The sequence below is a fragment of the Aethina tumida genome, chromosome 2, assembly GCF_024364675.1.
Source record: "Aethina tumida isolate Nest 87 chromosome 2, icAetTumi1.1, whole genome shotgun sequence".
NCBI classification, from domain to species: domain Eukaryota; kingdom Metazoa; phylum Arthropoda; class Insecta; order Coleoptera; family Nitidulidae; genus Aethina; species Aethina tumida.
This window is the reverse complement of record NC_065436.1, coordinates 30,919,986-30,947,559: the sequence shown is the minus strand read 5'-3', so window position 1 is coordinate 30,947,559 and position 27,574 is coordinate 30,919,986. Positions and strand designations below refer to the sequence as shown.

The following is a 27,574-nucleotide window of genomic DNA, read 5'->3' as shown; positions in this document are numbered from 1 at the left end:
AATCTGCGTTGCGTTGCGTGGACGAATATACAAAATAAATATATTCATTTTAATGTGTATACAAGGGTTCATGATAAAGTTCCAGACGACTTACTAGAATTAATACTATATTTTCAACTTGATTTTTTAATAGGTACTCATTTATCATTTCAATCTTTAAACACACATATCAAATATACATTTGTAAATTTTTAATTCTTTTTTAATGTTATAATTTCACTGTCTATTAATTTTGTTAATAAAATAAATAATAATAAATAAATGAATGAAATATAAGAGTAATAATCTGTGTACATTTTGTATAAATTGTATATATAATCATACAGTCATATTAAGTGTCTTCTTCTTCATTGTTGTAAACATAAATATATGGATGTTTTTCCACAAGAATTATATCGTTCTCTAACTGCTTTAATGCGCTCTCTAATTTAACTTTCCGATTTATTTTAGGAATAGTATCCGTTAAAATCGGAAGTCCTTGATATGCTATTTGTAACTCCTCCCAATTAGTCTTCAAACCCTTAAAAATTAAATATTTTTATACCAATTTTTGAAGTTTTAACAATGAAGTTACCTGAAGCAAAGCCTCCCTCTGGTCACTAGTGATGTAGGTACACAAAGGCTGCTTGATGGACACCGCTTCTTTTTCTCTGAGTCTTTTTTCTTCCACATGAGATTTCAGTTTGACCAAATAGTGTGGAACCTGAGCAAATTCCTTTCCCTTTTTAAAGTACCTCAAAGGTTTCACGTCTCCCAATGGGTGGACCACAACCCGCAGATTCGGTTCCTTACTTTTCATCATTTTTACGTTTTGAATATTTTTCGAAACGAAATTCACATGTTTCTTCGGCTTCGATTTAGGAAGTACAGGTGGGATGGGGGGTTTCTTTTGTACCAGAGGAACCCTCTTTTCTAAATTAAGACAAATGGGTTTGGTTTGATTTCCGGTACCTTTCTTAAGGAAGTTCGCCGGATCTGGCGGTTCTATAAACGGTGGTCCCATTGTGGAGTTGGGTTGTTTGCATTCAGATTTTTTAATAAGATCCATGTATCTTTTGGTGAGATGTAAACCCCGTTTAAGTGGCTCCCGTTCATTTTTTCCTTCATCCTTTTTCTTTGGGAACTGTTCTTCGTTCTTGTTGATGTTGAATATGTTCTCGTCGTGGTGGGTTATTACAACCAAGGACATTTTAACTGCACTTTTTTGAAATCCTGACAAATACTGACTGAAATATGAAAACAATGCTTATTATCGATCAAATGTTTCCTTAGCAACTGATAAATAACCTTAAGAATAAGTGTTTTTGAAAACTTTTTCTTATTCTATAAAAAATATTTAACTTTCATGTTTTATTAATATAAAATATTTTTTACAAAATTATTATTATTATTATCATTATTATTTTAGTTGTTCATATAAAAATAATAGTTTAATAACAATTTTATTACAAAACTAGTTATATAGAAATATTCAAATTTTGAAAAATCAAGTTACATTTTAAGAAACTTCTAATGTTATTTAATGTTCTTTAACAATAATGTTATTCCCTTTTGACGTTTATGTTTTGTGTGTATGTTTGTTTTTCATGTTTTTTTTTTCTTTCTAAGTTAACAATTCAGAATTTTCATCAACATATTTTTGTTTAATAACTTCAAAAAGGACCTTTTTTAAATCCATGTAAAGGTAGACAACCCAGCTAACTAGACAGAAATTTTGGACGTAAACATTGAATCTAACCTCAACAGTCAACGAAAAAGATTTTAATCCTAAACCCGACTATTTAATGTAACATCACGATGGAACTACAACTTCTGGATCACAAAAAGCTGCCCACCAAATTGGTAGTGAACTTCGCATGCGATATATCGAAGGACGACCGTTTTTACATAATTGCCGAGACCGGTGTGTACATAATCGAATTAAAAGGTAAACCGTTCAATTCCTTTCCCAGTTTGTCGACCAGAAACGACTTCTTTAAAGCCACTGATTATCTTCCTTGTGAAAATCTGGACATCGATTTGAACGCTTTCCTGTTGAACTTATCCAGAACAGAATTGTATGAGACTGTGTGCCGGTTAGAGTTGTCTTCCAATTTAGAGACACTGTTTGGCTCATTAAACTCCGCAATTGTGAGCACAGTAACGAAGGCTGAGTGGTCCCCAGTTGGTTTGGTTGAAGGTGAGAAATGTGCATTGGCTGTCCTCACCAACACCTACAGTTTGGAAATTTATGTTAAAAATGTTAATGAAAGTGAAGTGACTGAGTATCAGTGTGTGGTAAATGTAACAAAGGAAATCATTGAATATGTTAAACCTTCTTGGAGCTGTGCAAATAAATTGACTGCCACTTTGAGACTGAAAGAGCTGGAGAAAAGAGCTGAGTCTGTGTCTGCATCAGGTAAATAATTTATACTCATTTATGCACTTAATTTAGTATTTCCACTTAATATTTTTATAATATTTTCACTTAATATTTTAGTGTGTTGTTGGAGTTCAATGTTCTCACAGGATGATAAACAGTTTTGCTGCTTGTTTGTTGGTCACCTAAATGGATTCATAACTGCTGTAAGAATAGGCAAAATTAATAAATACAAAATCGAGAAACCTTTTATACAAGTTATCGGACGATTCCAGACAAATTTAAGTCGTATTACAGCCCTGCACTGGCTACAAACCAAATCATTAGGTATGAGAATTGCTTAATTTTTATTTCAATCTATAAAAAACTGATTTAGGTGGAGAACTAACTATAGGAGATGTACATGGAAAAGTACATGTTTTGAAAGTAGAAGGCTTAAATAAGGAGAATATTGTGTTTGATGATGAACAGCCGGTTTGGCAAGAGACTGATAATATTGCAGTGGATAAAATTTTAGTATATGAACATGAAAACAACACATTTTTGATAATTGTTAAAGGCGCATTTGTTATAATCAATGCTATCAATGATTCTGGTTTAATTTTTGATAGGAAAGCTGTACATGTAGCCCACTTTTACGTCACAGGTAAATATTAATAAAAAAACGAGTACTATTTAATTAAATTATTGTAAATTCTTTAGGTGTTTATTACTTTGGAAATGGTGAACTTCAAGTTCTGTCGTTCACGGGACTTTTTAAAAGGTTAAAGGTCATTGTTAGATACAATAAAATTCACGTGGAAGAGAAAATAGCTCATGTGCCAGTGGATTTTGTTAGGCAAAGGACACACGGTTTCGTTGCCTCTGCTAATAACGTTTTATATGGATTTGTTACTACTTCCTGCAGGAACAGGGACATTGCCAAGAAAAGCTTCCATGTGAACTTGTATGTATTTTATAACACTGAAGTTGATCCATTCAAATATTTATGGGAAAAATCGGAATCTTTAAAAAATTGTTGGGACTGTTTTGAAGCTTTAAGGTAAACTCATCCACATTATTATTAATCAATTATTATATATATACATATATAATTTTTAGATTAATAAGCTTCAAAGAAAAGAAATTTCCTTGGTCCAGTTTAGAAACTAACCTAAACTATGACAAACTAAATTTACATCAATTAAAAATCCTTAGAGTCATATCTAAAATATCAGAAACAGTCTACAACTCCATACCATTTGTAGAAGAGTACAAAATCAAACCATATGTTATTTTACATTATTTAGTAGACATAAAGTTGGCGATACACAGGATTAATAAACTCCTAACGTTACGTAATAATGGACAACAATTAAGTAAATTCCAAATGCAGAGTATTGATGTTCAGAACATGTTTCTTAAAGAAATGGTTGTGCAAGACGTTTTGGCGAAAGCTAACGTTGGTGTTAACTTTATTGACGAAATTTACAAAATTATAATCCTGGCCAATGAATTGAAATATCCAGGGATGCCTCAGTGTCACTGGTGTGGACAAAATATCCTTTTAATACGTTTTATTCCTATATATTTTGTTAAAGCTTTTTTATTGTTTCCTTAACTTTTCACAAGAATTATAGGGCCAACATGTGTTCCACCACATGCAGACAGTAGGTGCTCAATATCTATGATGCCTATATACATGGTTCCAGGATATAAATGTCCATTTTGCAAAAGTCTAGTTCACAAAGAAATGGAAAATGAATTAGAAGACCTCTTCTGTGTTTACTGTGATGTACCTTTAGAAAAACGTTTTGTATCGGTAGAGAACGCTAATGACATTGATGTCAATATGGAACACAACACGGAAAGTGAAAATGTGACGTCCGACTGTTTTGGTGATTGTTTACAAGAAGATTCCATTGAGGAAGTGGTTGGAGATGGCTGTTCAGATATTGTATTGCTCAGTGACAGTGAGGATGGTGACAGTGATTTGAGGGTCGTATATGACAACATGCAAAAATTAGGATTAACTGATACAGATGAATAAATATTATATAAAATATATAGTCGTTTAATTTCACACACCAAATCAAATAATTATGACATATAATTTATTTAATTAAACGTTATATTATACATAAATATAATTTAATAACACAGATATTACAACAATAATACAATAAATATGCATATTGAAGATAGGTCCTAAGGTTGAAATTCTATTCTGGTCAAGGTAGTGGCCAGGGCAATCCTGAAAAATCTACAGGACCTCCCAATCCGGCGTCAGCCTCCAAAAGACTCATCAACACCGCCATCGCAGCCTCATCATTTCCATCCATCGTTGGACCGTTATTTGGTGAATCACGAACTGCATCTTCTATCATTTCTATAATTCCTTCATCTGAGTTTCCCCCTAAAATGAAGTAAAGATTTTTTATCAAATTATATGATTTTATTGGTTTTATTACCTGGGTCTGTAGCCACACTGGATAGAGGAACATTGTTTCTCACATGGTTGAATGTTTGCTGCTGCTGAGGATATTCCTGGACAGGTACAGTCTGCTGCTCACACTGAGCACTTGTTGTAATTTGTGACTGAAAATACATAACATTTATCAATATTAAATAATAAAATAACTTATATGTAGTATTACTTCTGTACTGGGCATTGGTAGTGATGATTCTGGGTCGGGATCCGGACTGTTGCTTGAAGAAGACTCACCACCACGTCTTTGGGAGTCAACTACTTGTTCCGCTATTTGCCGACCAATTTTACTGGCTTCTATATGTGTCTTAATTAGCCTCTGCATATCTTTATTTGCTAAAATTGTTTTAGTTAAATACATCACCTTTGTCAATTAATTTGAGGTATTTACTTTGTGCGAAGAAATCAAAGTTTTCCTGAAATCCTTCGTTCCTTCCGGCAGTACTTTCCACCGTCCTAAAGTCACTTAAAACTAAATTGTTCTTAGAGATCAAATATTCGACTTCTTTGGTCCAAGGATTCTTAAATGCCTTCCATTCGCTTTGTAAGCTAACAAACCCGCCATCCTTAGTCCGAAATCTGTAGACTCCAGTCGTTACCCTGTCTGTGCTCTGCAATGCTATTTTATGACAGTCGGCTATTGCATGTATGTCGTCGTGATGGTAATACTCATACATGCTAGATCCCAAAAGCTCCTGCGGTAAGAATCCTAAAACCAGGGTAGCTCTACAAAACAAATAAAACTCTTCTCATTTCCTCCTGGGCACCTAAAATTGTCTTACCTTTGATCCACGAAGAGGAATTTCCCATCAAGCGCGTGCCTAGAAATAAATTGTATCGGCCTAACGTTAGATCTGTTCTGTGTGGCAGCCGCGACGGTAGAAATGTGCGGCAGTATCCTCCCTATCGCCACCAAACAGGACAAATTGCATGAGTCGCCGTCCCCATCCTCCTGTTCCTCCAGACCCATCTTAGCCGGAGTCCAGGACTTCAGATAACCCGTACATTGTATTACCGTGAATTTTTTGTCTGCCAAAAAACTGAATTCAGAATTTGGTAAAAGTAATAGGCAGAAAGCGTTTAACCTGCATTGTGTTGCTTCTTACGTCTATGAGAGCCGGTGGTTGTGTCGGCTTCCTCTTTGATCTGCGACGACAGTTTGCACTTCATTCGGCAGAAGAACGAACGTCTAGCACCCGGACAAAGCCGGGAACCACTTTGAGGAACGTCGGTTTTTACTGGCAACATTGCTAAAACAAGTTTCGTTCACACACTATGTTGATGGTATTTGACGACATACTTTTGGCATCGATCAGTCTTTCTCTTGGGTTGAGATCAGCGGAGGAAAGCTGCTCCTTGACTTTGGCCACGTCTTTGGGGTGGATTATGTCGAAAAGGCTCTGTCCCAGAAGGTCGCCCTACATTTTTATTAATATTAATTAAAAACGCTTTTTTATTATTTATTTTACTTGCCTGAGAAAAATTTAAAACCTTCGAGACCGATTCGGAAACATACAAAATCCTACCCCTATCACAGCCTACGACAAATAGGAACCCGTCGGCGGCCTGCAACAAGAGAGTGAAAAAACAGCAATTACATCACGCCATTGAATTAATTTATAATCAGATTACCGTTAGTTTACTATTAATATTAATCTGAAATGCAAATCAAGTACTTTCACTACAAGATATTTGTGTCAGTGGAAATTGCAATTAATTTATGTACGATGCGATCTGCTAGTTTAGTATGGCGGCTCAATGGTCTAGGGGTATGATTCTCGCTTTGGGTGCGAGAGGTCCCGGGTTCAAATCCCGGTTGAGCCCAACTTTTTACATTCTTAATAAAAAATATCACAAGAAAAAGTACATCTGTTTTTTCATAAAAAATTGCTGTCAGTTCTTGAAATAAGATACAGTTTTTAGATAGTACCGTGAATGGGTGTGCACCATTGCACTGGGTGCAATAGGCGTGTTACAATTATTTATTAAAATTAGAACATAAACAATCTACACTGTGTGTTGTAGTCCAAGCCTATAAAGAGTATATTCCGGTTCTACAAGGTAATACTGATCAAAAAAACATTGTATAATAATAAACTGAAGAATTTTATTTCATTAATTTTAGAATATCTATACTAAGAATTACAGCAGTGCTATATTTTTGCTATAACGCTTTTATTTAAAACAATATTAATTTACTATTGTTATAACAGTTATAAAACTACTTTTTTCTTATTTTATAAAATGTTCATACATACATTCTAAACTAAGCTGGACATAAATATACCAACTCTAATTTTGGAAGGAATTTTTATGATTAAATATATGTTATTTAAATTGACATTTGTATAATATTATATCTTTTTATTTTATAATTTTTGGCCCATCTCTGTGGCATAGACTCGATCATTTTCCGAATATACGACTAGTGTATATTCTTTCAAGCTTGTAAACCTTTTATATCGAATTTGGTTATAAACGTGATCCTCTATGTTTTCTATGGAGTTAAAGTCTGGGAATTAAGCCGGGCAGGACAAAACATTGATGCTTGAGTCTTTTAACTTGTTGTTTTCATGTTGAAATGTATTTATTAAGATCATCATTTCTTCAATATACAAAAGCAAATTGTTGTTTAATATATCCCTGTACGTAAATTAGTCTATCCCAGAACGATTGCATCCCTTTAGAATAAATGAACGGCCACCATGTTTAACACACTATAGGCGGGTAGCAAAGTCCAAACTAAGTTGTTGAATGATAACAAAAAATAAGAGATAATTCTTTCAGTTCCGTATGTAAACCAATAGAGTAAAATTATCTCACCCCGCTTTTAAAGTGAGTACATTCAAAAAGGTAAAAATTACCCGACCCGCTTATTATGTGTTAACTGTAGGTATAACAAACTTTTTAGATGGTTTTGAACCTGTGCGACGTTTAACATAAGTCCAAGTCCATCATTTTTATAAACTAAATTTAGAGTCGTCACCATAAAATATTCGTTTCCACTGTTCTGTAATCCAATGTATGTGTTCCTAAGCAAGTCAAAATTGGACTTTTTAGTAGAAACTAACATCCACTACTAGAACTAATTTCAGCAATTCCCATTTCCTTCAGGTTGGCTTTTAAATTTCAGTTGACGATAAGAATGGATTACTTTTTGACATTCGAATTATCCAGTTGTCGATTTTCTTTGAAGTCTTTCGAACTCAGACAAATTTAATTAATTAGCCAGTTTCTTTAAATATTTTAATAATGCTGGAATATTGACTTATTTAGCAGTAAACTGTTAGCTATCTCTTCTTGTTTCTCTCGGTCTTGGTAACACGGAATTATAATTTTTCTTTTCCATTCGGCCAATGATTATAAAAAGCAAATAATCGATTTCAATTCACAGAAAACAATGAAATACCACATAATAAAAAAAAATAATAAACATTATAGGTGCTGCCTTTTACTTTATATAATAAAAACTTTCTCACCTGAAGGATGAGACACTTCAACTCCTGATCTGATAAAAACGATGGTTTGTAGTGCCCTTCAGTGTAGGAATGAACTGCACCCCGTATGGTTTTCAGATGTTGCACCGCCATCCTTAAAACCGTCAACTTGTCCAGTTTCCTCGACATGGCATGACACATTGGTACCATCGCCGACAATTCCGTAATGTACGTGTTCATCTTGTCCCTCCTCCTTTTTTCTATCTCACTGTGATTCTGTCTAATTGTAAATCATAGAACAATGATGTCACGATTCATTACACACGTAAAATTAAATAGATACAGAAACTAAAAATAGTTTGAAAATAATCCTCTTTTGTACGGATTCTGATTCCATAAATACATAGAAATAAAATAGGGTGGTGTTGTGTCTAACTGGTTAAATAACACATGCAGCAATACATACAAGTCACAACATAACATTATCGAGTAATTTCATAATAATTGAATAATAACGGTAACACATTCCCATTATCTGAAGGCTTTAACCTTCCTGATCTCAAGCCGAGATGCAGTTTATGCTGCTCCCACCTGATATGCGACAAACCGTCCGCGAAAAGAAAATTAATTGCAATTTTACTTTCATATACGCATACTTAATTATTCGTTTATGTTTTTTACCTGTAATAATTATATAACATAAATTATGACAAATATCAACCAATAAATAAATTAAATCTTTTATTAATAAATTCATTTGTGTAAAACCCCAATTACAAACTAATAATCACTTTGAACAAGGTTGCAGTTACAAATTACAACTCATTTTTTGAAAGAAAACTGTTCGAGTCAAAAAAATTGTCTTGCGGTTAATTTCCAGTCGGCCCAACACCGAGTTACCGTCCATCGAGCAATAACAGCTAATAATATGCGAACCGGTAGGCGTGATAGCAAAAATGCATTCGTGACATTTTAATGCTGGCCTAGAAAATGTAACTTTTACGGTAAACACGAATCCTGGCCACCTTGAACTCCCGCTTTAGCGGGGCTTCTTTAATTGTTACGTCAGAGCGAGGATTACCGACGATCGGCAAACTCCTGATATAATGCGATTACCGTCGATCTTCGCGTTTTTGCGTAGCGAATTTACAAAACGGAATAACGGCACCGGTTGCATCGTAAACGTTGCTTATTTATCGTCGGCCGATTGACTTTTACTCGTGCGTCGATCAAGGATTTCTGTATTTGGAAAATTTTCGCCTTCTCTTCGCTACGCACCGAGTTTACATTCTTCGGTTGAAATGGACGAATGTGGGTACTCACTTTTTGTTTTCGTCGGTGGTTTTGACGGATTTCGAGTCGTCCCCGTTGTCTTCGTCCATGTCGCTGGTGTCACTAAAAAAAACAATAAAATATTCTAACATATCGTCAATTTCATGTTCAATAGTGTGCCACGAAAAACCAGATATTGATTAGAGTGAAAATATTTAAAATAAATTCTTGCAGAAAAAATGTTGTGAGATTAAAAGTATAAGTGTAAAGGATAATTTAGAATTATTTAATCTTCCTTGGATAAAACTGTAGCGAACAATTCCTTAAAACATAGATTCTAATTTGGTGTTGTCTCAAATCTAATTGAAACATTAAACATAGATTGCAGTAAAAATTTTAAAAATAAATTCATGCAGAAAAATATTTATTATATCCAAATTGTGAAATTAAAATATAAGGATAATTTACAAACTTTTTAGTCTTGCATAGATAAAACAATTTGGTTACAAGTTGTCCAAAAGCTAATTAAAATACAGTAAACACAATTTGCATGTGAAAATATCAAAAATGAATTTATTCAGAAAAAAAATTATTATAACCAAATGATAAGGTTAAAATATGGCAATAATTGTGAAATTTTTTAACCTTTTATAGATATAGTTGCAGTGAACAATGTCTAAAAACATAAATCCCAATTTGGTAACAAGTTGTTAAAATCTAATTAAAACACAGTAAATACAGTTCGCTGTAAAAGTTTTTAAAAATAAATTTATTCAGAAAAAAATGTATTATATCCAAAATATGAGCTTAAAGTATGAGAATAACTTTTAATTTTTTTAACCTTACATAGATAAAAGTGCAGTGAACAATCTCTAAAAACATAAATCCCCATTTGGTAATAAGTTGCTCAAAATCTAAGTAAACACAATTTTCAAAAAAATATTAAAAATGAATTTATTCAGAAAAAAAATTATTATATCCAAATGATAAGGTTAAAGTATGAGGATAACTTTATAATTTTTTAACCTTACATAGATATAGTTGCAATGTACAATGCCTAAAAACATAAATCCCAATTTGGTAACAAGGTGTCCAAAATCTAATTAAAATACAATAAACATAATTTGCAGTATAAATATTAAAAATGAATTTATTCAGAAAAAAATTATTATATCCAAATTATAAGGTTAAAGTATAAGGATAATTTTGTAATTTTTTAACCTTACATAGATAAAATTGCAGTGAACAATCCCTAAAAACATAAATCCCAATTTGGTAACAAGTTGCTCAAAATCTAATTAAAGCTCAGTAAACACAAATTGCAGTAAAAGTTTTAAAAATAAATTTATTCAGAAAAAAATCTATTATATCCAAAATATGAGCTTAAAGTATGAGGATAACTTTGAATTTTTTCAACCTTACATAGATAAAAGTGCAGTGAACAATGCCTAAAAACATAAGTCCCAATTCGGTAACAATTTGCCCAAAATTTAATTGAAAGACAGTAAACACAAATTTCAGGAAACGTTTTAAAAATAAATTCATTCTGAAAAAAATATTATATCCAAATTATGAGGTTAAACTATGAGGATAATTTTGCCTAAAATCTAATTAAAATAAAGACTGCAGTAAACATTTTAAAAATATATTGTACCTATATAATTGTCCAAGCTGTCCCAAATGTAATAAAAGCACAGTACAGATTGCAGTAAACGTTTTAAAAATAAAATTATGCAGAAAAATTTTATTATATTCAAATTATGAGGTAAATATGTTAAGATATTTAATAATAATAAAAAATAATAATTTTTTAATCTATAGATTACATAGATAAAATTGTGAATTTCTTACAAGTTAGATTCCAACTGTGAAACAAGTTGCCCCAAATCTAATTAAAACAAAATTGTTTGTTTACCCAATCACCCCAATCCCCAATTAAAAATCATAACTAACATAGTGATCCCAATTGCTTGTGTGACGTTACATACGTGTTTACCATCGAAGTTTGAATAAAACACAATAATCGAACTCAATTACTTTGGGGAAGCCCCAAAAGTGATTCTTGCCAGTCCCAAGACGCCGTGCGAATCAAAGATCTAAGATGCTAAATGTTCTGGGTGGTAACGGTGTTTGATTAGCTAACGGGTTTAATTAAACTTATTCTAAGACGGTGGCGTGTTCTAAAGGTCACTACTACGATTTCTTTAAACTTCTTCGACAAATGGCACAAACAATTAACTTTGCCCATTGTTTTCGGCGTCGTGACGCCAGCAATTGTTTTGTTACTCGACGCAGCATTGAAGTTACCCGATTAAAAAGAAAAGTTCGAGAATAATGGGACAATGGGCCAATTTATTTGTCACTTACTTGTAGGAAGCCTTGCGTTTCCTCGAAGGGTTGTGGGTGCTGTCCACCTGTTGCATATCCACCAGGCTGGCGTTCGACGAATTCTGGGTACTTTGGTAGCTCATGCTGTTCTGGCACGGGCTTCTGCAACAAGAACATTTCGTGTTTGCATTGTTCATTGCCAAGTAAATCAGGATTTAAATGAATTAAAAACAACTACATTAAGTAAACTAACAAAATACAGTAACACAAGAAAGGTTTTATTAAAATTGAGAATTGACTTACTCCACCATCCCCGTGAGCTCGAAGTAGGTGGGCTGATAATGCTGGGGATGTATGTTCTGCTGCACCATGACTGGCTTAAGTTCCTCGATGCTGATGAAATCGCGGTCGTCGTCGGGCACCTGAAGGAGTCGCGAATACGGTATGTCCTGCACCGAGAAATTCCTCGCCACCATCCTGCCGCACAACAGTCCATCCACGATTTAAACTCGGGGAAGTCAAACGTGTCGCGCTCGGTTTGCTGAGGAAACTGGCGCGAATGTGAGAGGCAAATGTTGTTTACAGCTTCTCCTGCTCGCTTATATTTGCTCAATTTTAGCGGGAGTTTTTCGCAGTGAACGCATGCTCCTGCTGGACTATTGTCCTGCAGGATATGCTACATTTTTAGCACACTTTATTCGATTTACGCTCACTTCTATTGTTTAAAAAAGTTAAATACCTATAACAATATAATATAAATTGTTATGTTATATATATTATGTATAAATTAGTGTGATCAAATATCTATTCTAAAAATAAATTTACAGAATAAAACATGCTCAACAATGGAGACCCAGGTGGCCTAAATATTTCTTTTTTAATAAGATTATCGATTCTCCAGGCAAATATTCATATAATTACGTAAGCAACGAATAAAATACAAAATAACATCGACTCCTCACAAGAGTAGTGTTACATGGGGATTTTAATTGAAAATGACCACGTTGGTGTGACCCGATGATTGGTGTAACACGATATGTGCACCTGAGATTGGGATTCCTTTTCAGGCCCGAAACGACGCAGTAGCGGACAGATTTTCCAGAAGAACCGTTTGGCAAATATATTTTCCAAGAAATTAGTTAAATCATTACACGGGAAACAAATATTCCACGTTAATTAACCCCTATTACGCAATTATTGGGGAGGCAACATATTAACATTCGATGAAATTGTATGCGTATGTTTATTCCAGGTAAAATGGCTTTATTAAACGTCCATCTCTGTGTCCATAAACTAAAATCGTTCGCAAAAAAACACGACATTTCTTGCTCATTCAATGATCAAACAGGGACCAACAGTATCAAAAACATACATAATCCCCTGTTAATTATATGTGTACAAACGGCAGCTTATATTTTTAATCATTTCAAATGCGCATAACGGCATAAATGCTGATTATTTTTCAGTGCCGTTAATTAGCAGTAGAGTAGACTGCTGGGAATTTTATAATTTTAAAATTGATTTATTAAAAATGATACATTATTTTAACTATTTGTTGTTGTTGTTCCTAGTAACGGATTGATCTTGATAAACAACGAAAATTACACAAAACTAACATTCGTGTATTTCCTTAATCACTTATTAATTACCAGTTGTTAATGTGAATAGGCTCATACGCACACCGTGATGTGTAAACCGACAATTAAAATGAAAAGTGAATATTAATCGATTCAATCAACCTGTAATATTAGTTATTCTGAACCTGAACATCAAGAAACCAACAATCTTTGATATTCGATAATCAAGGATGTTTTATTTTTAGCGAAAAAATGACCTAACAATTACACAAAACATGAGTCAATTAAATTATTTATTTAACTAAATAAAACCTATTCAACTACTACACATAATCCAATATTGTGCATTTTTTTTTCAATTAACGAATGCTTGTGACAGGCCGTTTCGACTAAATATAAATGTTATGACGGGGCCATCATTTGCATTTCTTTGCAGGTATGAATAGGGGATAAATGTCATTTACACGTTCCTTTACGGCCGATTAAATACGAAACTGATACACAATTAATACTTGTTTATGTAACATGCTATAGATTTTATTCAACAAAGATTGTACTTTACTGGAAAATGATACTTCTCGAAAAAATAGAACAAATTGTTATAACTAGTATAGGATATTTCATAATATTATAAAATTAGTTCTGATTGGAACAAAACACTGCACTGACTTCTCAGATGTCGAAGATAACAAGGAGTTCATTGAGAAATGTATAATTATTGAGACTGTTTCATTAGTTGTTTTTTGTGTCGTTCAAAGCTCATTATTTCACTTATTAAGGAACTTGCACTTTTTTCTGTATGTTTTCATTTATGTCATTCGAAAGAATAAAAAGGTGTAAGAGTGTTGAATATTTTTCCTGGAAAATTATTATTTTGTTCGTTTCACTTATCATAAGTAAATAGATGTAATACACTAAAAAGTAACGGTACTTTTCATTTATTTTAATTAATTTTAAATTTAAATATCCGGATTTTGATTATATAAACAATTATTATATTAACTGATTATTATTAAAATTATATTTTTATATGTGATTGTTATTAGATTTTAATTATCTCTGTGATTTAGAAATGTGTAATAATTATGAAAATGAGCCTGAAAGAACGGCTTAAATTTTAAAGGCAATTAGCAATAAATTTATTGACAATTTATGTTCAAAATTTGAATAAAAATTATTTTAATGAATGCTTTAGTAAGTTATTATTAATTTTATAAAAGTCAATTATTTTGGTTAGATCAATTTAATTATTAATAATTATTTAAATAAATATATTTTAAACTCTCCCATTTGGCATAGAATATTCCATACATACAGTAGTGGTCATAATATAGCAACATTTTAAAATGTTAAATACTTCAGCCATAACTCTTTTTTTAATGTAAATTGTTAAAAACATATTAATATACTACTGTTGTTATGTGAAGTAATATAAAAACTAATATATTCTTATTCTATAAAATTTTACATATATTTCTTTAAATTGTGTTGGACATAAACATAGCAACATTAATTTTGAAAACGTTTTTTAATGTTAATCTATGAGATTTAATGTAACACTACATGTAATATCCTTTTTAATTAATAATTTTAGACCATCTCTACGGCACAGATTCGACCATTTTCCAAATACACGACCCGTGTATATTCCTTCAAACTTTTTGAATTGCTGTGGTGAGTTTATTTAAATTTGTAAAATTTTTGTGTTGAATTTGGTTACAAACATTATCCCCTATGTCTTTTGACTAACTCGTCATAATTTTTTTTGAGATCGTTTTCATTTACATTTCATTAATATATGAAAGCAAATTGTTGTTTAATACCTTTTTGTACATAAATCAGTCTAAAGGAGCCTATGCCAGAAGAATATAAGCATCCCCATAACATAAATGAACAACATCTTTCATTGAGGGTGAACAAACTTGTTGTGTGTATGTTGTATGTATCAGCGGAATCATCAATTTTTATAAATTAAGCTAAGACTCGTCACTAAAAACTATTCGTCCCACTGTTCTATAGTCCATTAAATGTGATTTTAAGTAAGTCAAAATTGAACTTACTTTTCTAGTAAAAATTAGTGTTTTTTAGCAAATCCCATTTTCTTAAGGTTGGCTTTAATTTCAACTAATGATAAGACTGGATTGTTTTTTGACATTAACATTCGAATTATTCATTCATTAATTTTAATATGAGAAATTATTGACTAATTTTGACATAAACTTTTGTTTCCATCGACTTTGGTAACGCTTAATTATAATTTTTATTTCATTTTCACTGAAACACTACTGATTGCATAGTAGACACAAGAATAACAAAAAAAAACAATAAACGTTGGGTATTGTCACCCAATTCAAGTAGTAATTAATAATTAATATATTTTAATAAGTTGCTATAATTATGGCCACTACAGTAAATTGTTTTTAAAATTTTGAGTTGTATTTACTTATCTACCTAGGATTTCTTTAATACTAAGGTTTAAATTTAGAAATTATATAGCCAACCTAATTTAATTTAATGATTATATATTTAATCTGTGTTAATACCTAAAATATAGTATATATACTACAGAAATCCAAAGAATTGCTAAATAAACAACCATACTACTCTCTGAGACATATACAACCACTCCTACATGTGGAAATATTAGAAAAATACAAATGTTTAGAATAATACAGTTTTATTGAATAAGCAATATTTTAATTAACTGCCACAAATCAATCTTAACAATAATAGACGTCTCCATAACGACGAAACAACTGCGTCGCAAGTTACCCAGTGCTACCAACGAAACAACCATTGGCAAGACTGACATTTTGACACCTTCGAGGAGCCCAAAATTTTCCTCAGTTTCGTTGCCACCGTTTTATACATTGTGCAATTCGTTAATTGTTTGTAACTAATAGTATGGAAGTGGTGTAAGTATAAACATTCCATCCACCCACCATAAACAGATATGCATTGTACGTTTTCAAACGTTTCTAGAACCAATGACAAAGCCTCCGAGAGAACAGCGAGCCCTGTCGGAAGTCCCGTTCGGAAGAAGCCCAAGAAGGAGCACAAACACAAACACAAAAAGCATAGCAATGAGAAAACCGAAAAGCCCAAGAAGCACAAGAAACATAAGAAACACAAACACAAGTCCAAAGATGCTGACGAAAAGACGACGCCGAGCAGCGAAAAAAATGATCGTTACACGCCCGAACTGTCGCCTAAACGTAAAACGGCGAACGGCGACATAACCAAGGAGAAAAACGGTAAAGAAACCGTCGATCCTGATGTTGTAGTGAATGAGGTTAGCAAGGGTTTGACTAACAATGCACAGCCCTTGGAAGTTATTTCTTCAGAGAGTGAAGATGTTCCTGAGGCTGATTGTGACAGTGATGCAATTGATGTTAATGTTATCGAGGCTGATATGGACTTGGAGGAGTTGATGAAGCAGAAGGAACTGTTGCAGGCACAGTTGATGAATGCTGAAATTGAGGTTTCTCCCAGTCCAACTCCCAGTAAAAAGAATGGCAAGCCAGCTGAGGAGGTCATACTTTTGGACTCTGATGAGGATTCCAAGTGTAAGGTTTCAAGGAGTAAAAAGGAAACAGTTAAAGAAAGGAAAGTGGTGATTAAGGAGAGGTCAAGGGATGACAAAGAAAAGCACAGGGATTCATATAACAAGGAATTGGACAAGTATTCCAGGGAGAGGGAAAGGGACAGGTATAGCCATAACAGACATGCCAAAGTGGTAGATAGGTATGAGAGAGAGCGGGAAAGGGAAAGAGAGAGGGACAGGGACAGATCAAGATCCAGAAATGACAGGGATTTTTACAATAAAAGGTATGAAAGGGAGAGATCCATGGATAAGTACAGATCCAGAGACAGGTCAAGGGATAGAAGATTAGATAGAGACAGGGACACAATCAGGAGAGATGATAGGGATTATGATAGGAACAGACATAGATCATGCAGGCACAGATCTAAGGAAAAGGATCACAGGAACAGGGAAGTCAGGTCTAAACATGAGAAGCATGACAAGTTCAAGGATTCACTGAGTGAAGGTATGAAAAACAAAGTGGAAAGTGAGAGTGATGGGGACATGGACATTGATCTCAATGAGGATGAGGAAGATGAAGAAGCAATTATTGAAAAGAGAAGAAAGGAGAGGGAGGAACTTTTAAAGGTATGGTTTTTTTGTTTTACCCAATCACCATTACTTCACTGCAGATCATTTTCACATTCTCATACAAATAAAAGTAAGTAAGCCAATTTACTATAAGTTTAAACTTTTACAGAGATTGGGAGCTACAAGTGAAGATTCAAACACCAACATATCAATGCCCTCGCCCAAAGACAATCAGTCAGAAGATGAAGTTAAAATAGTGGAGCCAGATCCTGAGCCAGAAGTTATTGAAGAAAAATCGGATAACATAGAACAATCACTGACGCCACCATTACTGCCAAACATGAAAATAGTAGAACCAGAGAAAAAGGAGGAAGTTAAAGCAAAGAGGAATGATTGGGACATGTTTGCTGATCAAGATAGCTTTAAAACTAACACAAATGTAAGTACACCATTAGTTATTAATTGAATAGTAATTAATATATTTTATGTTTAGTCCCCCAGTACAATTATAACCAAAGGAAGTGGTGCCGAAAATCCCGCACTGACTGACAATTGGGATGATGCAGAAGGCTACTACAGAGTCCGAATAGGAGAAGTTCTTGACACAAGATACATGGTTTATGGTTACACAGGCCAGGGTGTGTTCAGTAATGTAATAAGAGCAAGGGATCAGGCACGGGGCAATCAAGATGTGGCTGTTAAAATTATCAGAAACAACGAAATTATGTAAGTCTAAAATATTGTTTTGAACTAAAACATATCTTTATTTTATTATTTATTTAGGCACAAGACGGGTTTAAAAGAACTGGAAATCCTGAAAAAACTGAACGACGCAGATCCTGAGGACAAACTGCATTGTCTCAGATTAATCCGTCACTTTTTCCATAAGCAACATCTGTGCATGGTTTTTGAGCCGTTGGCGATGAATCTACGTGAAGTCCTGAAGAAATACGGCAAGGACGTCGGATTACATATCAAAGCTGTCAGAAGCTACACCCAGCAGCTACTGCTTGCGTTGAAGCTGCTGAAGAAGACGGGTATCCTCCACGCAGGTAAAACCTTCATGAAACAATCCATTGCAATAATACTATAATGCATTTGCTTTCAGATATAAAACCGGATAACATATTGGTAAATGAGAGTAAGCTGGTGTTGAAGCTGTGCGATTTCGGCTCAGCATCGGTAATCAATGAGAACGACATTACTCCGTACTTGGTATCTAGATTTTATCGTGCCCCTGAAATTATTTTAGGCATTCCGTACGAGTTTGGCATCGATATGTGGTCAGCCGCCTGTACAATCTACGAACTGTACACCGGCAGAATCATGTTCTCAGGGAAGTCCAACAATCAGATGCTCAAGTTTTTCATGGATGTGAAGGGCAAGTTCCCCAACAAGGTTATCAGAAAGGGCGCGTTCAAAGATCAGCACTTCGACAGCAACTGCAACTTCCTGTATCACGAAATCGACAAGGTCACTGAAAGGGTGAGTAGCCCCAAATTTGTGTTTGGTACAATTTGAATTAACACGTTGTGTGATGTGTTTCAGGAAAAGGTCGTCGTGATGACGGTGGTAAAGGTGACCAGAGACCTGCAATCGGAATTGGTGGCCGGCCAGGCGCTGCCGCAGGATCAGCTGCGTAAAGTGTCCCAATTGAAGGACCTGTTGGAAAAAGCGCTGGCGATCGATCCCGCTAAGCGGATCAGTTTGAACAACGCGCTCACCCATCCGTTTATACAGGACAAGATCTGAGCGCTTGTGTCTCTAGTTTTGTGAGGTAAACGCAAACAAGGACAAAAAAAACTCAAGAGTTGTTTAGATCATTTTATTCCAAATGCGTTCATATAGCCGTGCCGTTTATATTAACGTGTTGATTTTATTTATGTATATAAGACCGAAATGTATTGAGATAATTAAATTTGTGGCATATTTATAAATGAATTGAAATAAACTTATTACGTACACGTGTCGTTCTTTCGGCATCTCCGCTTGTTGGAGATTTTAGTAACAATACCCGCACTTGTCCTACAGGATTGGTATTTACAGTAGATTAATTTTTGTTACAGAACAAAATGGTCAACAGGATGAAATACTCAGGCGTCTAATCAGAAAGAGTACAGGTAGTGTTTGTGTTGATTGGGAGCATTTTTTCAGGACTTCATTCCATTCGTAAGTGATTTTTTAATATGAAATTAGTTTCGAATTATTTTCTAGTAAGATGATGTTATGATTAATTGATTAAAAACTGTGTTGATCATAATATCTAAATTTAAAACATATTTGAAATACGGATAGGGCAAAACGTTTCAAAAAATGTTCCCAATCATTTCTAAAATATCTGCAAGATCGCTCGGTGTACTAAATGTTAATTTCGTTTGTTTTTGCAGCCTGTCAATAAAAGAGGAAAACACAGTTCGATGGATTTTCCAAATGTAAAGAATATCCATAAAGAGGATAAGTAGTCATAAGTGAAAACAAAACAGCTCTCATTAATATGCAATTTATTTATTTCTAGTTTTATAACATTGGAATACCTGAGTTTTAATTTGGTCTAATATATTTAAAATAATCTAATATTAATTTAAAGGTAAGTACATAGAATCACAACATGTTCCAGTTAAGTGGCAATAAAAACTAATAAAGAAATACTGACTTCTATATCCCCATCCATAAATAAATTAAGTAAACGCCATTTAAGTACACTAGTAACAACAACCAATAACAAAATTACACTATTCACTTATACCCAACAGGAAGATCTAGTACTGACTGACTCGACATTATATTAGATTAATAATATACCAAAGTACTTGGTATGCCTGTATAAATTAGTTGACTCTTATTAATCCCTTGGCAAGGGATAAAACTGGGCCAATCTGTTGCTCAATTGTTCAGCAAGTTGACTGGTACTAGCGACCAGCACACGACGAGACAGTCTGTCGATTTCTCCGCCTGCTGGATCCAATACTACACCGCCGGCCTCGCGTACGATGCATTCACCTGCTGCTATGTCCCATATGTGAATACCATATTCGAAATAGGCATCGGCGGCTCCGCACGCCACCATTGCCATATCCAATGCTGCCGATCCCAAGGCTCTTAATCTATTTGAAAATTACACAATTTTATGAATTAAGTCATTGTTTGATAAGTTTAATATTTTGAAATAATATTAGTTTAGCATGTGTAGTTCTACAAACTTGTTTATATTGATGAAAAGAAAAACATGGATCAAATGATATGTTTTGAAACTTGAATCTTTATAAAAATTAATATTATTATTAAATGCACATGTATAATGTTTGTGATAACATTTGCAACTGCAATTTTAAATATAGATATGTTAAGTAATACAATTTCCTACATGACGCATAATAATTAGATTAAAACCAAAGGAAATGAATTTGTTTCCTAATAACATATCATCATCACAGAATTAATCACTACTTAAGATAAAAAACAATCCACTTACATATAAAATATGTTGATTGTATAACAGTGATTATATTTTTGCAAAACAAGTAGATTTATGTAAAAGTAACGTGATATACTTTATCATTACCAGAAATAATCTTTCAGTATACATTGGAATATTTACTTTAACAAAAAAGTGCGTGAGTAGGCAAATTTACACAAAATTTCCGACTAATAGTTAATAAATTATTTACCCATGAACAGAAGGCATTAGTGACTGTTGATTCTCCAACACAACCTTCATTTTCTCTGGATCTCTGCTGGTTCCAAACTCCATCATGACCAAAGCCTCAGACAGGCTGGACTTGTCAGAAACAGAAATTTTCCTACCATTCAAATAAGCCCCTGAGCCCCTTTTGGCAGTGAACAGTTGATCCAACATTGGATTGTAAATGATGCCAATTTCAGGCACCTGGTTAATGAGCAATGCAATTGAAATGCACGAGTGTGGAAAGCTGTGAACGAAATTCATGGTCCCGTCCACTGGGTCTATTACCCAAGTCGGAGCGTCCGTTAAGGCGCATTGAGCCCCGTCGGCGACGGATTCCTCGCCGATAAACTTGTGGTCGGGAAATGCGGTTGACAAGCCCTTGATTAATAGTTTTTCAACTTGCTGGTCGGTTTCCGTGACCAAATCGATCTCGCATGATTTTACTTCGACGGTTTTGGCTTGGGAAATTCTCTCGTTAATAAGCTAAAAATATATTGCTTCTGTTTATTTACATTTCAAGTTGACGTCCTTACCTTTCCCGCTGATTGGACGAGCTGTAGCACGGTTTCATAGAAAATATCGACGTCGCTTGATTGCTTCTGTATTGGAGGCATTTTTTGAAAATTATCAAACTCTGTCGGATAGACAGGCTGCTTGTGTGACTACAGAAGATAAACTGGGCCAGTGTTGCCACTAGTCGGCAATAAATAGCAGCAGGAACGTCAAGGTCGACAGTATTGATTGTTATATGAAAAAAATCAATATTCATGCTTCAATACTTGTTACACATTTGGAAATCAAAATAAAATCAAATTTTTGAAAATAATTTATTAAAATTGTGATTTGTGTGTCACCAAACATAACAAAAATATAAACTTTTAGGTACACAGAGTTGTCTAAATGCACATTGTGCAAATCACTAAACACCTAATTTAGTTGCACAGTAAATGATGAGACCACTGCATAAGTATATGGATATCACGTCCATAAACTGTTTAATTTGCCACTATGTCTTTGGTGCTTTTTGGTGAAGTTGCTCTTGTTTATCATTTGCTATTCTCTGGTGGTTTTCTTTCTTGGTTAGTTCCTAGAAGGTCTTTCTCTACCTCATGGAAATCTATGTTATGTTCTTTCATAGCTTTCTGAAAATACAAACACGTAATTAACTTTCACTATTGATTTAACTTGAATTATTTATTGTTTTATCAGGATATTTGAGGTAAACACGTCGATACAAACAAATTTTATTATGTAAGGAAATTACATAAAACGTTTAATATTTATTTTCAACTTACTTTTACACACTGTTGATAGACTTTAAACATTGGGGCACACATCGAGTCATTTGTGTTTCCTTTTAAAAAATGTTCTGAAAACCAAGTATTAAAACAAGCATCATATTCCTTTTTCAAGTCGTTACATGCTTCCCCGATGCTGTTCATTATTTTTAACTATTCAATTTAATAATTACGATTTTGTGATTAATTTAACTTGAAATTAACCAAAACTTTTAAATTTTGACATACGTGTTCTCATACGAAGGGTTAACCTAAAATTACGGAGTACAGAATTCTGTCATCGTATGAAACTAGTTTTATCACCATGAGCAACCCACTTTACACCTCCCTAATAGTACAGAGTTCGTCACCAAATAACTATCTGTAGTTTGTGTAGGGTATTCGATGTTTTGCGCTTACTGTTAGAACATTTTTTAAATAAAAAAGAAAATAAACAATTAAAAATTAATAATATTTATTAATATAAATATACAAAACAAATTATTTCATTTTCTTTAACTTCAATAAATGATTTCTCAACGCGATTTGTTTATCCTTAAAACTCCTCTTAACTTTCCCTTTTGCCTTGTGCCTGATCATCTGGAAGTTTTTGTTCTTCTTCTTTTCCCTATTTGTTTTAGAGCAATGTTCATTCATTCTTCCATCTTTGTATCCAAACTTTTCTCTGTCAACCTGACCACTTTTCACACTCTCTATTCTGGTTTGTTTGTCGTGTTTACGTTTTTTGTAAATGTTTTCAATATCGCTAAGTTTAACCAGGTCAGATCTTTGCAAACTTTCCTCTTCAACTTTACGTTTTAAGCCCTTACTGGTACTCTTAACTTGCTTCCTCACATTTGCCATGTCTATTCTCTTAAAATCTTCATCTGTTAACAATCTTTCTAAAGTTACTTTATGTGCCAACTCCTTTTTTTCTTTTAGTTTGTGGTTTGCCTTCAGTATTTTCCTTTCCTTTTTTTCTTCATCTACACTTTCCTTTGTGGTGTCTCCTTCACCTTCTTCTTCATCTTCATCCTCTTCATCCAGTTCCTCATCTGAACCTTCCTCTCCATCATCTGCTCCCACTTCATCATCTGAGTGCTGAATGTCAATCCACTGTTCATCATCTGAGCCCGACTCAGAATCAATTTCAACATCCTTTTTGTCCTCACTCAGCAGAACCTCTGCGCCAGGAACGTAATCCTTGGCATCAACTTTGCCATAAGTGATCTCTTCAATTTCCTCAGTTGCTTCAGTAGGACGTCCTCTGTCCTTCTTATGCAACAGATCTGGTCGCGTCTGTCTAAACAACTGAATTAAAGATCTAGCTGCCATCATCACAGCCCTGTCCTTGTACGTCTTATATTGCGCCAAATCCCGCAACAGATCTTCGTCGATTGCCAACGGACACCTGAGACATATTTCCCTCACGGCGTTCAAACCTATGGCCATCACATCCGAGGAATTTCGTTCAGTTATGAAATTATTAGCCAAAGTTTTAAGAATTGGTTCTATCACATCCGGCGGTACCAGGTCATGACTGGCCTGGGCGGCGAACTGAAGAATTCTCGTGACTTCCCTCTGATGTGGCTGCATGAAGCGCTGAATGTAGGGGTAAAAGTTGAAGACGAAGAGGCTGTGCAAACCGATTAAGCGAGATATAACGTCCAGCGTCATTAGTTTTACTTCAAATCTCTTGTTTGTTGCCTCCAATTGTTTGAAGAGCTTTTCAGCCATGCCTAGTAAAACATTTTTATGAGTAATTAATAAGTAATTTAGTATTTCATTAAATTACCTTGTGGGTCGTGTATTAAATGCAATGCAGAAAAATTAAATGTTTCTCCTTTTGCCCTTTTTTTATATTGTTTTGCCGCCAGTTTCTTGACTTTATTCAGTTGCTTTTCTCTTTTCCTAGTCTTCTTATTCACCCTGGTAGCCATTGCAGCTTCTTTAACATCAATATCCTCTTCTGAATCTGAGTCATCCGAGTTTTTCTCATCTTCATCTTTACCTAAGAAAAATTTTAATGATGCAACCATCACCTGAAATAATCAAACTGTTGAAAAGCTCAATTTGCAGATTAACAACAACAAATACCTTTGTGATTTTTGAGAAACAGCCACTAGCAATTACATTAACAGTTTTGGCATCATTCCACACATTCTTCTTGTAGAGCTCAATCATAATGTCAACAGACATTTTTGCAGCTCTTGTGTTTGTATCTTTTAACATTGTGAACATGAAGTTCTGTAGAGTTGTATTGAGCTTAGCATTCTTATGTTTTGCATTCAAATTTTTAATGTCAGTGATAATGTGTGTTTCCAAAAACGTCCTCAAAGCTTTGTCTTGACACCTCAATAATTTAAAAAACAACTCTAGAAGATCTGTAGGTGCCAAAAGGTTTTTGTTCCTCAATAAAATCAAAGCTTTACAAAATGTCATTCGCATTGAGTTGTCCAAAACTGTATTATGCCTTTCCAGCAAGTCAATTAATTGTTGCGGAAACGTAGACAATTCCTGCGGATAGCATTGTGCCACTTGTGCCATAAACATAACCAAATCATCGAGCGTTTTGTTGGGTTGATCCGGCGAAAGTTGAAACACTTCAAGTGTGTTTTGAAAATGTTGATATTGCTGCTGAAATTCCTCATGATACGACGCTGCGTCACGTTTGATCAAGTTCTGCAGTTGTGGCAGATTTTCTGGCAACTGATTGTTCTGTTTTCGTACCATGTTCACTGTTATTCACCAACGTCCATCCAAATCACAAACTCATGGATACTGATTGTCAAATTACACGTGTTTACAGGTTATGTTTATTTTTTGAAGAGTGAATGTAGATGCGGATCAATTTAATCCGGTTATACAATTCCGGAACAGCAGATAATTTCATGGTAGTTAAGAAAGGAAGAAAATTTAAAAATTTTGAAATGTAGAGTGAAAATTAATAATAGGAAAACAAATATTTGATATCTCTGATATTATTGAAATAAACATTTTTATGAAAGTGGTAATTTTTAAGTAGAGCAGGTTTTGAATTTTCATCAAGTGTTTTTGGTTTAATTATTTTAGAAATTATAAACAATTTAAATAAAATCATATACAGAGAATTATAAATGAATATTTGAACACTAGTTAAACAATTTTTTAACCACTATGAAAGAAAATTATAGTATAGATATGGAAACAATAGTCACGAAAGCCTCAATCTTTAAATTATCTGTTTTACAAAAATGAAGAATTTTGATTTATAGAAAATAACATATAAAATAGATTAACGTTTCTTTCCATAATATAAGAGAATTTCTATTATTTTACTTGATATTTTTAAAAATTAGGCTGTATCTATGCAAAAAGATCATGGAATGTAAACTAGGATATAAAAAATAATGGACTTATTGAAAATCACAACCTTGTCGAGAAATTTTGAAAGCAATGTTTCGCTTCGATTTGCGCGCAACCAATCGTCCAATTATCGTCGCCGGCGAATGACTAGGCATCGACGAACGTTCCATCAAAGTCACAGCCACGTGATGAACGATTGACCTTCCCAATTAATTCAAATAAATATTTTTTATTCATTAATGAAACAGTTTACAGATAGTTAATTGAGACGGTCGGCCGTTGTGGTGTTGGTGTTGAGTCGGTTCAACAGTGATTTCTTGAAACGAAGAAAAGATGTCGATCATCGTGACCCAAGACCGGGACGAGGTTATAACCAAGTTGACGCAGCTACTGGCCCACACCGCCAATGAGAGCATCCAGAAAAACGGCGCGTTTTATCTCGGTGTATCAGGTAATTTTATCCCATTTTTAATTGGAGTCGGGAATGTAACTAATTAACAATGTTGTCAAGTCGGACTAACTGGCTCAACAGGTGTTACGAGCTTGAATTTACTCCAAAAATTATTTATTATTTATTACCAAAATGATTTGTATTTACATAGTTATGTAGTATTAGCTGTTGAAACGTTTTTATCTTATCTTTTTTGCAATTACAAAATGGAAACTTACTAAGCGCTAATTTAAATCCTTATGCAAAATTGGTTTAAATCTGCATAATGTTTTTTAAACATATTTGAAAAAAAAAATATTACAAAAACTAATTCGTGTTTTTACAATCAATTCAGGCGGTTCGGTGGCGTCTTTCCTGACCCTCGGTCTGCCGAAAATAACGACCGACTTCGAAAAATGGAAGATATTCTTCTGCGACGAGCGCATGGTACCGATAGAAAACCCGGACTCCACCTTCGGCTTCTACAAAAAGCACCTCATAGGTGCCGGCAACATCGAACTGAAGGAGTCCAATTTCGTCCAGGTCATACAAGGTGTAACCCGTAAGTACGTCCATGTCCAGCAATAAATTATCAAAGCCAGACTATTACATAAGATTTCAACTGCCAAGGCAATTATTTTAATGCGCCGCTAATTGATATAAATTAAAGAGTTCGACACCAGTTTGGCATTGGTATTTGGTTTACGAGCCCCACGCATGCCGCGTAAATAGGCCAAATTAACTTTCAGCCGAAGAAGCGGCCGATGATTATGCGCAGAAAATTGCTGAGTGTTTTCCCAACGCGACGCCCAAATTCGACATGCTCTTGCTGGGCATGGGGCCGGACGGTCACACCTGTTCCTTGTTCCCCGGACATCCGTTGACGGAAGAAAAGGACAAGTTGGTGGCTGCCATCGTGGACTCGCCTAAGCCGCCCCCGGAGAGGGTCACGTTGACTTTCAAAGTCATCAACAACGCCCGGAACTGCGTGTTCGCGATGTGCGGGAAGGAAAAGGCGGATATGGTGAAAGTACGTGGCTACGTTTAATGTTGTGCAGTTTAGTAATTTGTTGGTTGTTGCAGAGAATTTTGGTTGACAAAGAGGACTTACCGTCCACAAGAGTTAAACCAGTAGGAGGCAACTTGTACTGGATCGTCGACAAAGACGCTGGACAATATTTGTAGACGAAAAAATATTTTGTTACAATTAAAACTTTTTTTGTAGACTTACTTTTTACTTTACCTCTATGGTATATACTTATGGTGGGATATAAATAAAACAC

The 27,574-nt window shown here is 34.2% G+C and overlaps 8 protein-coding genes and 1 non-coding gene across 12 annotated transcripts; 4 read left to right on the top strand and 5 right to left on the bottom strand.

Moving 5' to 3' along the window:
- Positions 1-94: 94 nt before the first annotated feature.
- LOC109601961 (enkurin) lies at positions 95-1,238 on the bottom strand. The gene is made up of 2 exons (XM_020018267.2): positions 575-1,238; positions 95-520 (listed from the first exon to the last, which is right to left on the bottom strand). The coding sequence occupies exons 1-2, from the start codon at positions 1,187-1,189 to the stop codon at positions 332-334; spliced, it is 804 nt and encodes a 267-aa protein (XP_019873826.1). The 5' UTR covers positions 1,190-1,238; the 3' UTR covers positions 95-331.
- A 547-nt stretch (positions 1,239-1,785) lies between these two features.
- LOC109601952 (uncharacterized) lies at positions 1,786-4,402 on the top strand (the record flags this gene model as incomplete). Its single annotated transcript, XM_049963310.1, has 6 exons — positions 1,786-2,398; positions 2,480-2,686; positions 2,736-3,005; positions 3,062-3,401; positions 3,461-3,898; positions 3,971-4,402. Coding segments are annotated over 6 exons (2,286 nt in total), but the record flags the coding sequence as incomplete, so codon positions are not given.
- A 28-nt stretch (positions 4,403-4,430) lies between these two features.
- LOC109601956 (protein cycle) lies at positions 4,431-12,423 on the bottom strand. The gene is made up of 12 exons (XM_020018262.2): positions 12,167-12,423; positions 11,903-12,025; positions 9,587-9,658; positions 8,306-8,543; positions 6,300-6,392; positions 6,127-6,244; positions 5,912-6,076; positions 5,609-5,855; positions 5,218-5,552; positions 4,996-5,162; positions 4,810-4,936; positions 4,431-4,754 (listed from the first exon to the last, which is right to left on the bottom strand). The coding sequence occupies exons 1-12, from the start codon at positions 12,337-12,339 to the stop codon at positions 4,570-4,572; spliced, it is 2,043 nt and encodes a 680-aa protein (XP_019873821.1). The 5' UTR covers positions 12,340-12,423; the 3' UTR covers positions 4,431-4,569.
- Trnap-ugg (transfer RNA proline (anticodon UGG)) lies at positions 6,579-6,650 on the top strand. Its single transcript has one exon. It is a non-coding gene; the product is annotated as a tRNA-Pro (tRNA).
- A 3,816-nt stretch (positions 12,424-16,239) lies between the features above and the next one.
- Positions 16,240-20,080, top strand: LOC109601966 (uncharacterized). 4 transcript variants are annotated; one of them, XR_007547173.1, is made up of 9 exons: positions 16,240-16,355; positions 16,423-17,611; positions 17,724-17,993; positions 18,048-18,280; positions 18,338-18,606; positions 18,663-19,039; positions 19,103-19,331; positions 19,621-19,723; positions 19,942-20,080. XR_007547173.1 is itself a non-coding variant. In XM_020018274.2 (7 exons), exons 1-7 carry the CDS (start codon positions 16,345-16,347, stop codon positions 19,304-19,306), a joined length of 2,553 nt encoding a protein of 850 aa, XP_019873833.2. In that variant the 5' UTR covers positions 16,240-16,344; the 3' UTR covers positions 19,307-19,518. The 4 variants fall into 4 exon arrangements, 1 of the variants encoding a protein (XP_019873833.2); XR_007547172.1 differs by having other exon boundaries at positions 19,621-19,674; positions 19,942-20,078; XR_007547174.1 differs by lacking the exons at positions 19,621-19,723; positions 19,942-20,080 and having other exon boundaries at positions 18,663-18,736; positions 18,807-19,039; positions 19,103-19,239.
- LOC109601967 (inositol monophosphatase 1) lies at positions 20,039-21,929 on the bottom strand. Its single transcript, XM_020018276.2, has 3 exons — positions 21,773-21,929; positions 21,223-21,722; positions 20,039-20,658 (listed from the first exon to the last, which is right to left on the bottom strand). Exons 1-3 carry the CDS (start codon positions 21,851-21,853, stop codon positions 20,397-20,399), a joined length of 843 nt encoding a protein of 280 aa, XP_019873835.1. The 5' UTR covers positions 21,854-21,929; the 3' UTR covers positions 20,039-20,396.
- A 121-nt stretch (positions 21,930-22,050) lies between these two features.
- On the bottom strand, positions 22,051-22,799 carry LOC109601963 (TP53-regulated inhibitor of apoptosis 1). The gene is made up of 2 exons (XM_020018268.2): positions 22,535-22,799; positions 22,051-22,381 (listed from the first exon to the last, which is right to left on the bottom strand). The coding sequence occupies exons 1-2, from the start codon at positions 22,679-22,681 to the stop codon at positions 22,286-22,288; spliced, it is 243 nt and encodes an 80-aa protein (XP_019873827.1). The 5' UTR covers positions 22,682-22,799; the 3' UTR covers positions 22,051-22,285.
- Positions 22,800-22,974: 175 nt separating this feature from the next.
- On the bottom strand, positions 22,975-25,384 carry LOC109601957 (protein SDA1 homolog). Its single transcript, XM_020018263.2, has 3 exons — positions 24,614-25,384; positions 24,312-24,558; positions 22,975-24,255 (listed from the first exon to the last, which is right to left on the bottom strand). Exons 1-3 carry the CDS (start codon positions 25,247-25,249, stop codon positions 23,018-23,020), a joined length of 2,121 nt encoding a protein of 706 aa, XP_019873822.1. The 5' UTR covers positions 25,250-25,384; the 3' UTR covers positions 22,975-23,017.
- Positions 25,385-26,003: 619 nt separating this feature from the next.
- Positions 26,004-27,517, top strand: LOC109601953 (6-phosphogluconolactonase). Its single transcript, XM_049963809.1, has 4 exons — positions 26,004-26,312; positions 26,647-26,853; positions 27,041-27,321; positions 27,375-27,517. The coding sequence occupies exons 1-4, from the start codon at positions 26,195-26,197 to the stop codon at positions 27,474-27,476; spliced, it is 708 nt and encodes a 235-aa protein (XP_049819766.1). The 5' UTR covers positions 26,004-26,194; the 3' UTR covers positions 27,477-27,517.
- The last annotated feature ends 57 nt before the right edge of the window (positions 27,518-27,574 follow it).

Coding starts and splice junctions, on each gene's coding strand:
- LOC109601961 (XM_020018267.2), bottom strand. CDS start 1,189: ATGTCCTTGGTTGTAATAACCCACCACGACGAGAACATATTCAACATC. Junction 521..574: donor AGAGGGAGGCTTTGCTTCAG/GTAACTTCATTG, acceptor TTAATTTTTAAG/GGTTTGAAGACTAATTGGGA.
- LOC109601956 (XM_020018262.2), bottom strand. CDS start 12,339: ATGGTGGCGAGGAATTTCTCGGTGCAGGACATACCGTATTCGCGACTC. Junction 6,393..8,305: donor TGAAGTGTCTCATCCTTCAG/GTGAGAAAGTTT, acceptor CTCTTGTTGCAG/GCCGCCGACGGGTTCCTATT. Junction 6,245..6,299: donor AGGTTTTAAATTTTTCTCAG/GCAAGTAAAATA, acceptor ATAAAAATGTAG/GGCGACCTTCTGGGACAGAG.
- LOC109601966 (XM_020018274.2), top strand. Junction 18,281..18,337: donor ATCAGAAACAACGAAATTAT/GTAAGTCTAAAA, acceptor TTATTTATTTAG/GCACAAGACGGGTTTAAAAG. Junction 19,040..19,102: donor TCGACAAGGTCACTGAAAGG/GTGAGTAGCCCC, acceptor GATGTGTTTCAG/GAAAAGGTCGTCGTGATGAC.
- LOC109601967 (XM_020018276.2), bottom strand. CDS start 21,853: ATGCCTCCAATACAGAAGCAATCAAGCGACGTCGATATTTTCTATGAA. Junction 21,723..21,772: donor TCGTCCAATCAGCGGGAAAG/GTAAGGACGTCA, acceptor ATATATTTTTAG/CTTATTAACGAGAGAATTTC. Junction 20,659..21,222: donor CTAATGCCTTCTGTTCATGG/GTAAATAATTTA, acceptor ATTTTCAAATAG/ATTAAGAGCCTTGGGATCGG.
- LOC109601963 (XM_020018268.2), bottom strand. CDS start 22,681: ATGAACAGCATCGGGGAAGCATGTAACGACTTGAAAAAGGAATATGAT. Junction 22,382..22,534: donor TCTATCAACAGTGTGTAAAA/GTAAGTTGAAAA, acceptor TTGTATTTTCAG/AAAGCTATGAAAGAACATAA.
- LOC109601957 (XM_020018263.2), bottom strand. CDS start 25,249: ATGGTACGAAAACAGAACAATCAGTTGCCAGAAAATCTGCCACAACTG. Junction 24,559..24,613: donor GTTTCTCAAAAATCACAAAG/GTATTTGTTGTT, acceptor TGATTATTTCAG/GTGATGGTTGCATCATTAAA. Junction 24,256..24,311: donor TTTAATACACGACCCACAAG/GTAATTTAATGA, acceptor ATGTTTTACTAG/GCATGGCTGAAAAGCTCTTC.
- LOC109601953 (XM_049963809.1), top strand. CDS start 26,195: ATGTCGATCATCGTGACCCAAGACCGGGACGAGGTTATAACCAAGTTG. Junction 26,313..26,646: donor GTTTTATCTCGGTGTATCAG/GTAATTTTATCC, acceptor CAATCAATTCAG/GCGGTTCGGTGGCGTCTTTC. Junction 26,854..27,040: donor GGTCATACAAGGTGTAACCC/GTAAGTACGTCC, acceptor ATTAACTTTCAG/CCGAAGAAGCGGCCGATGAT.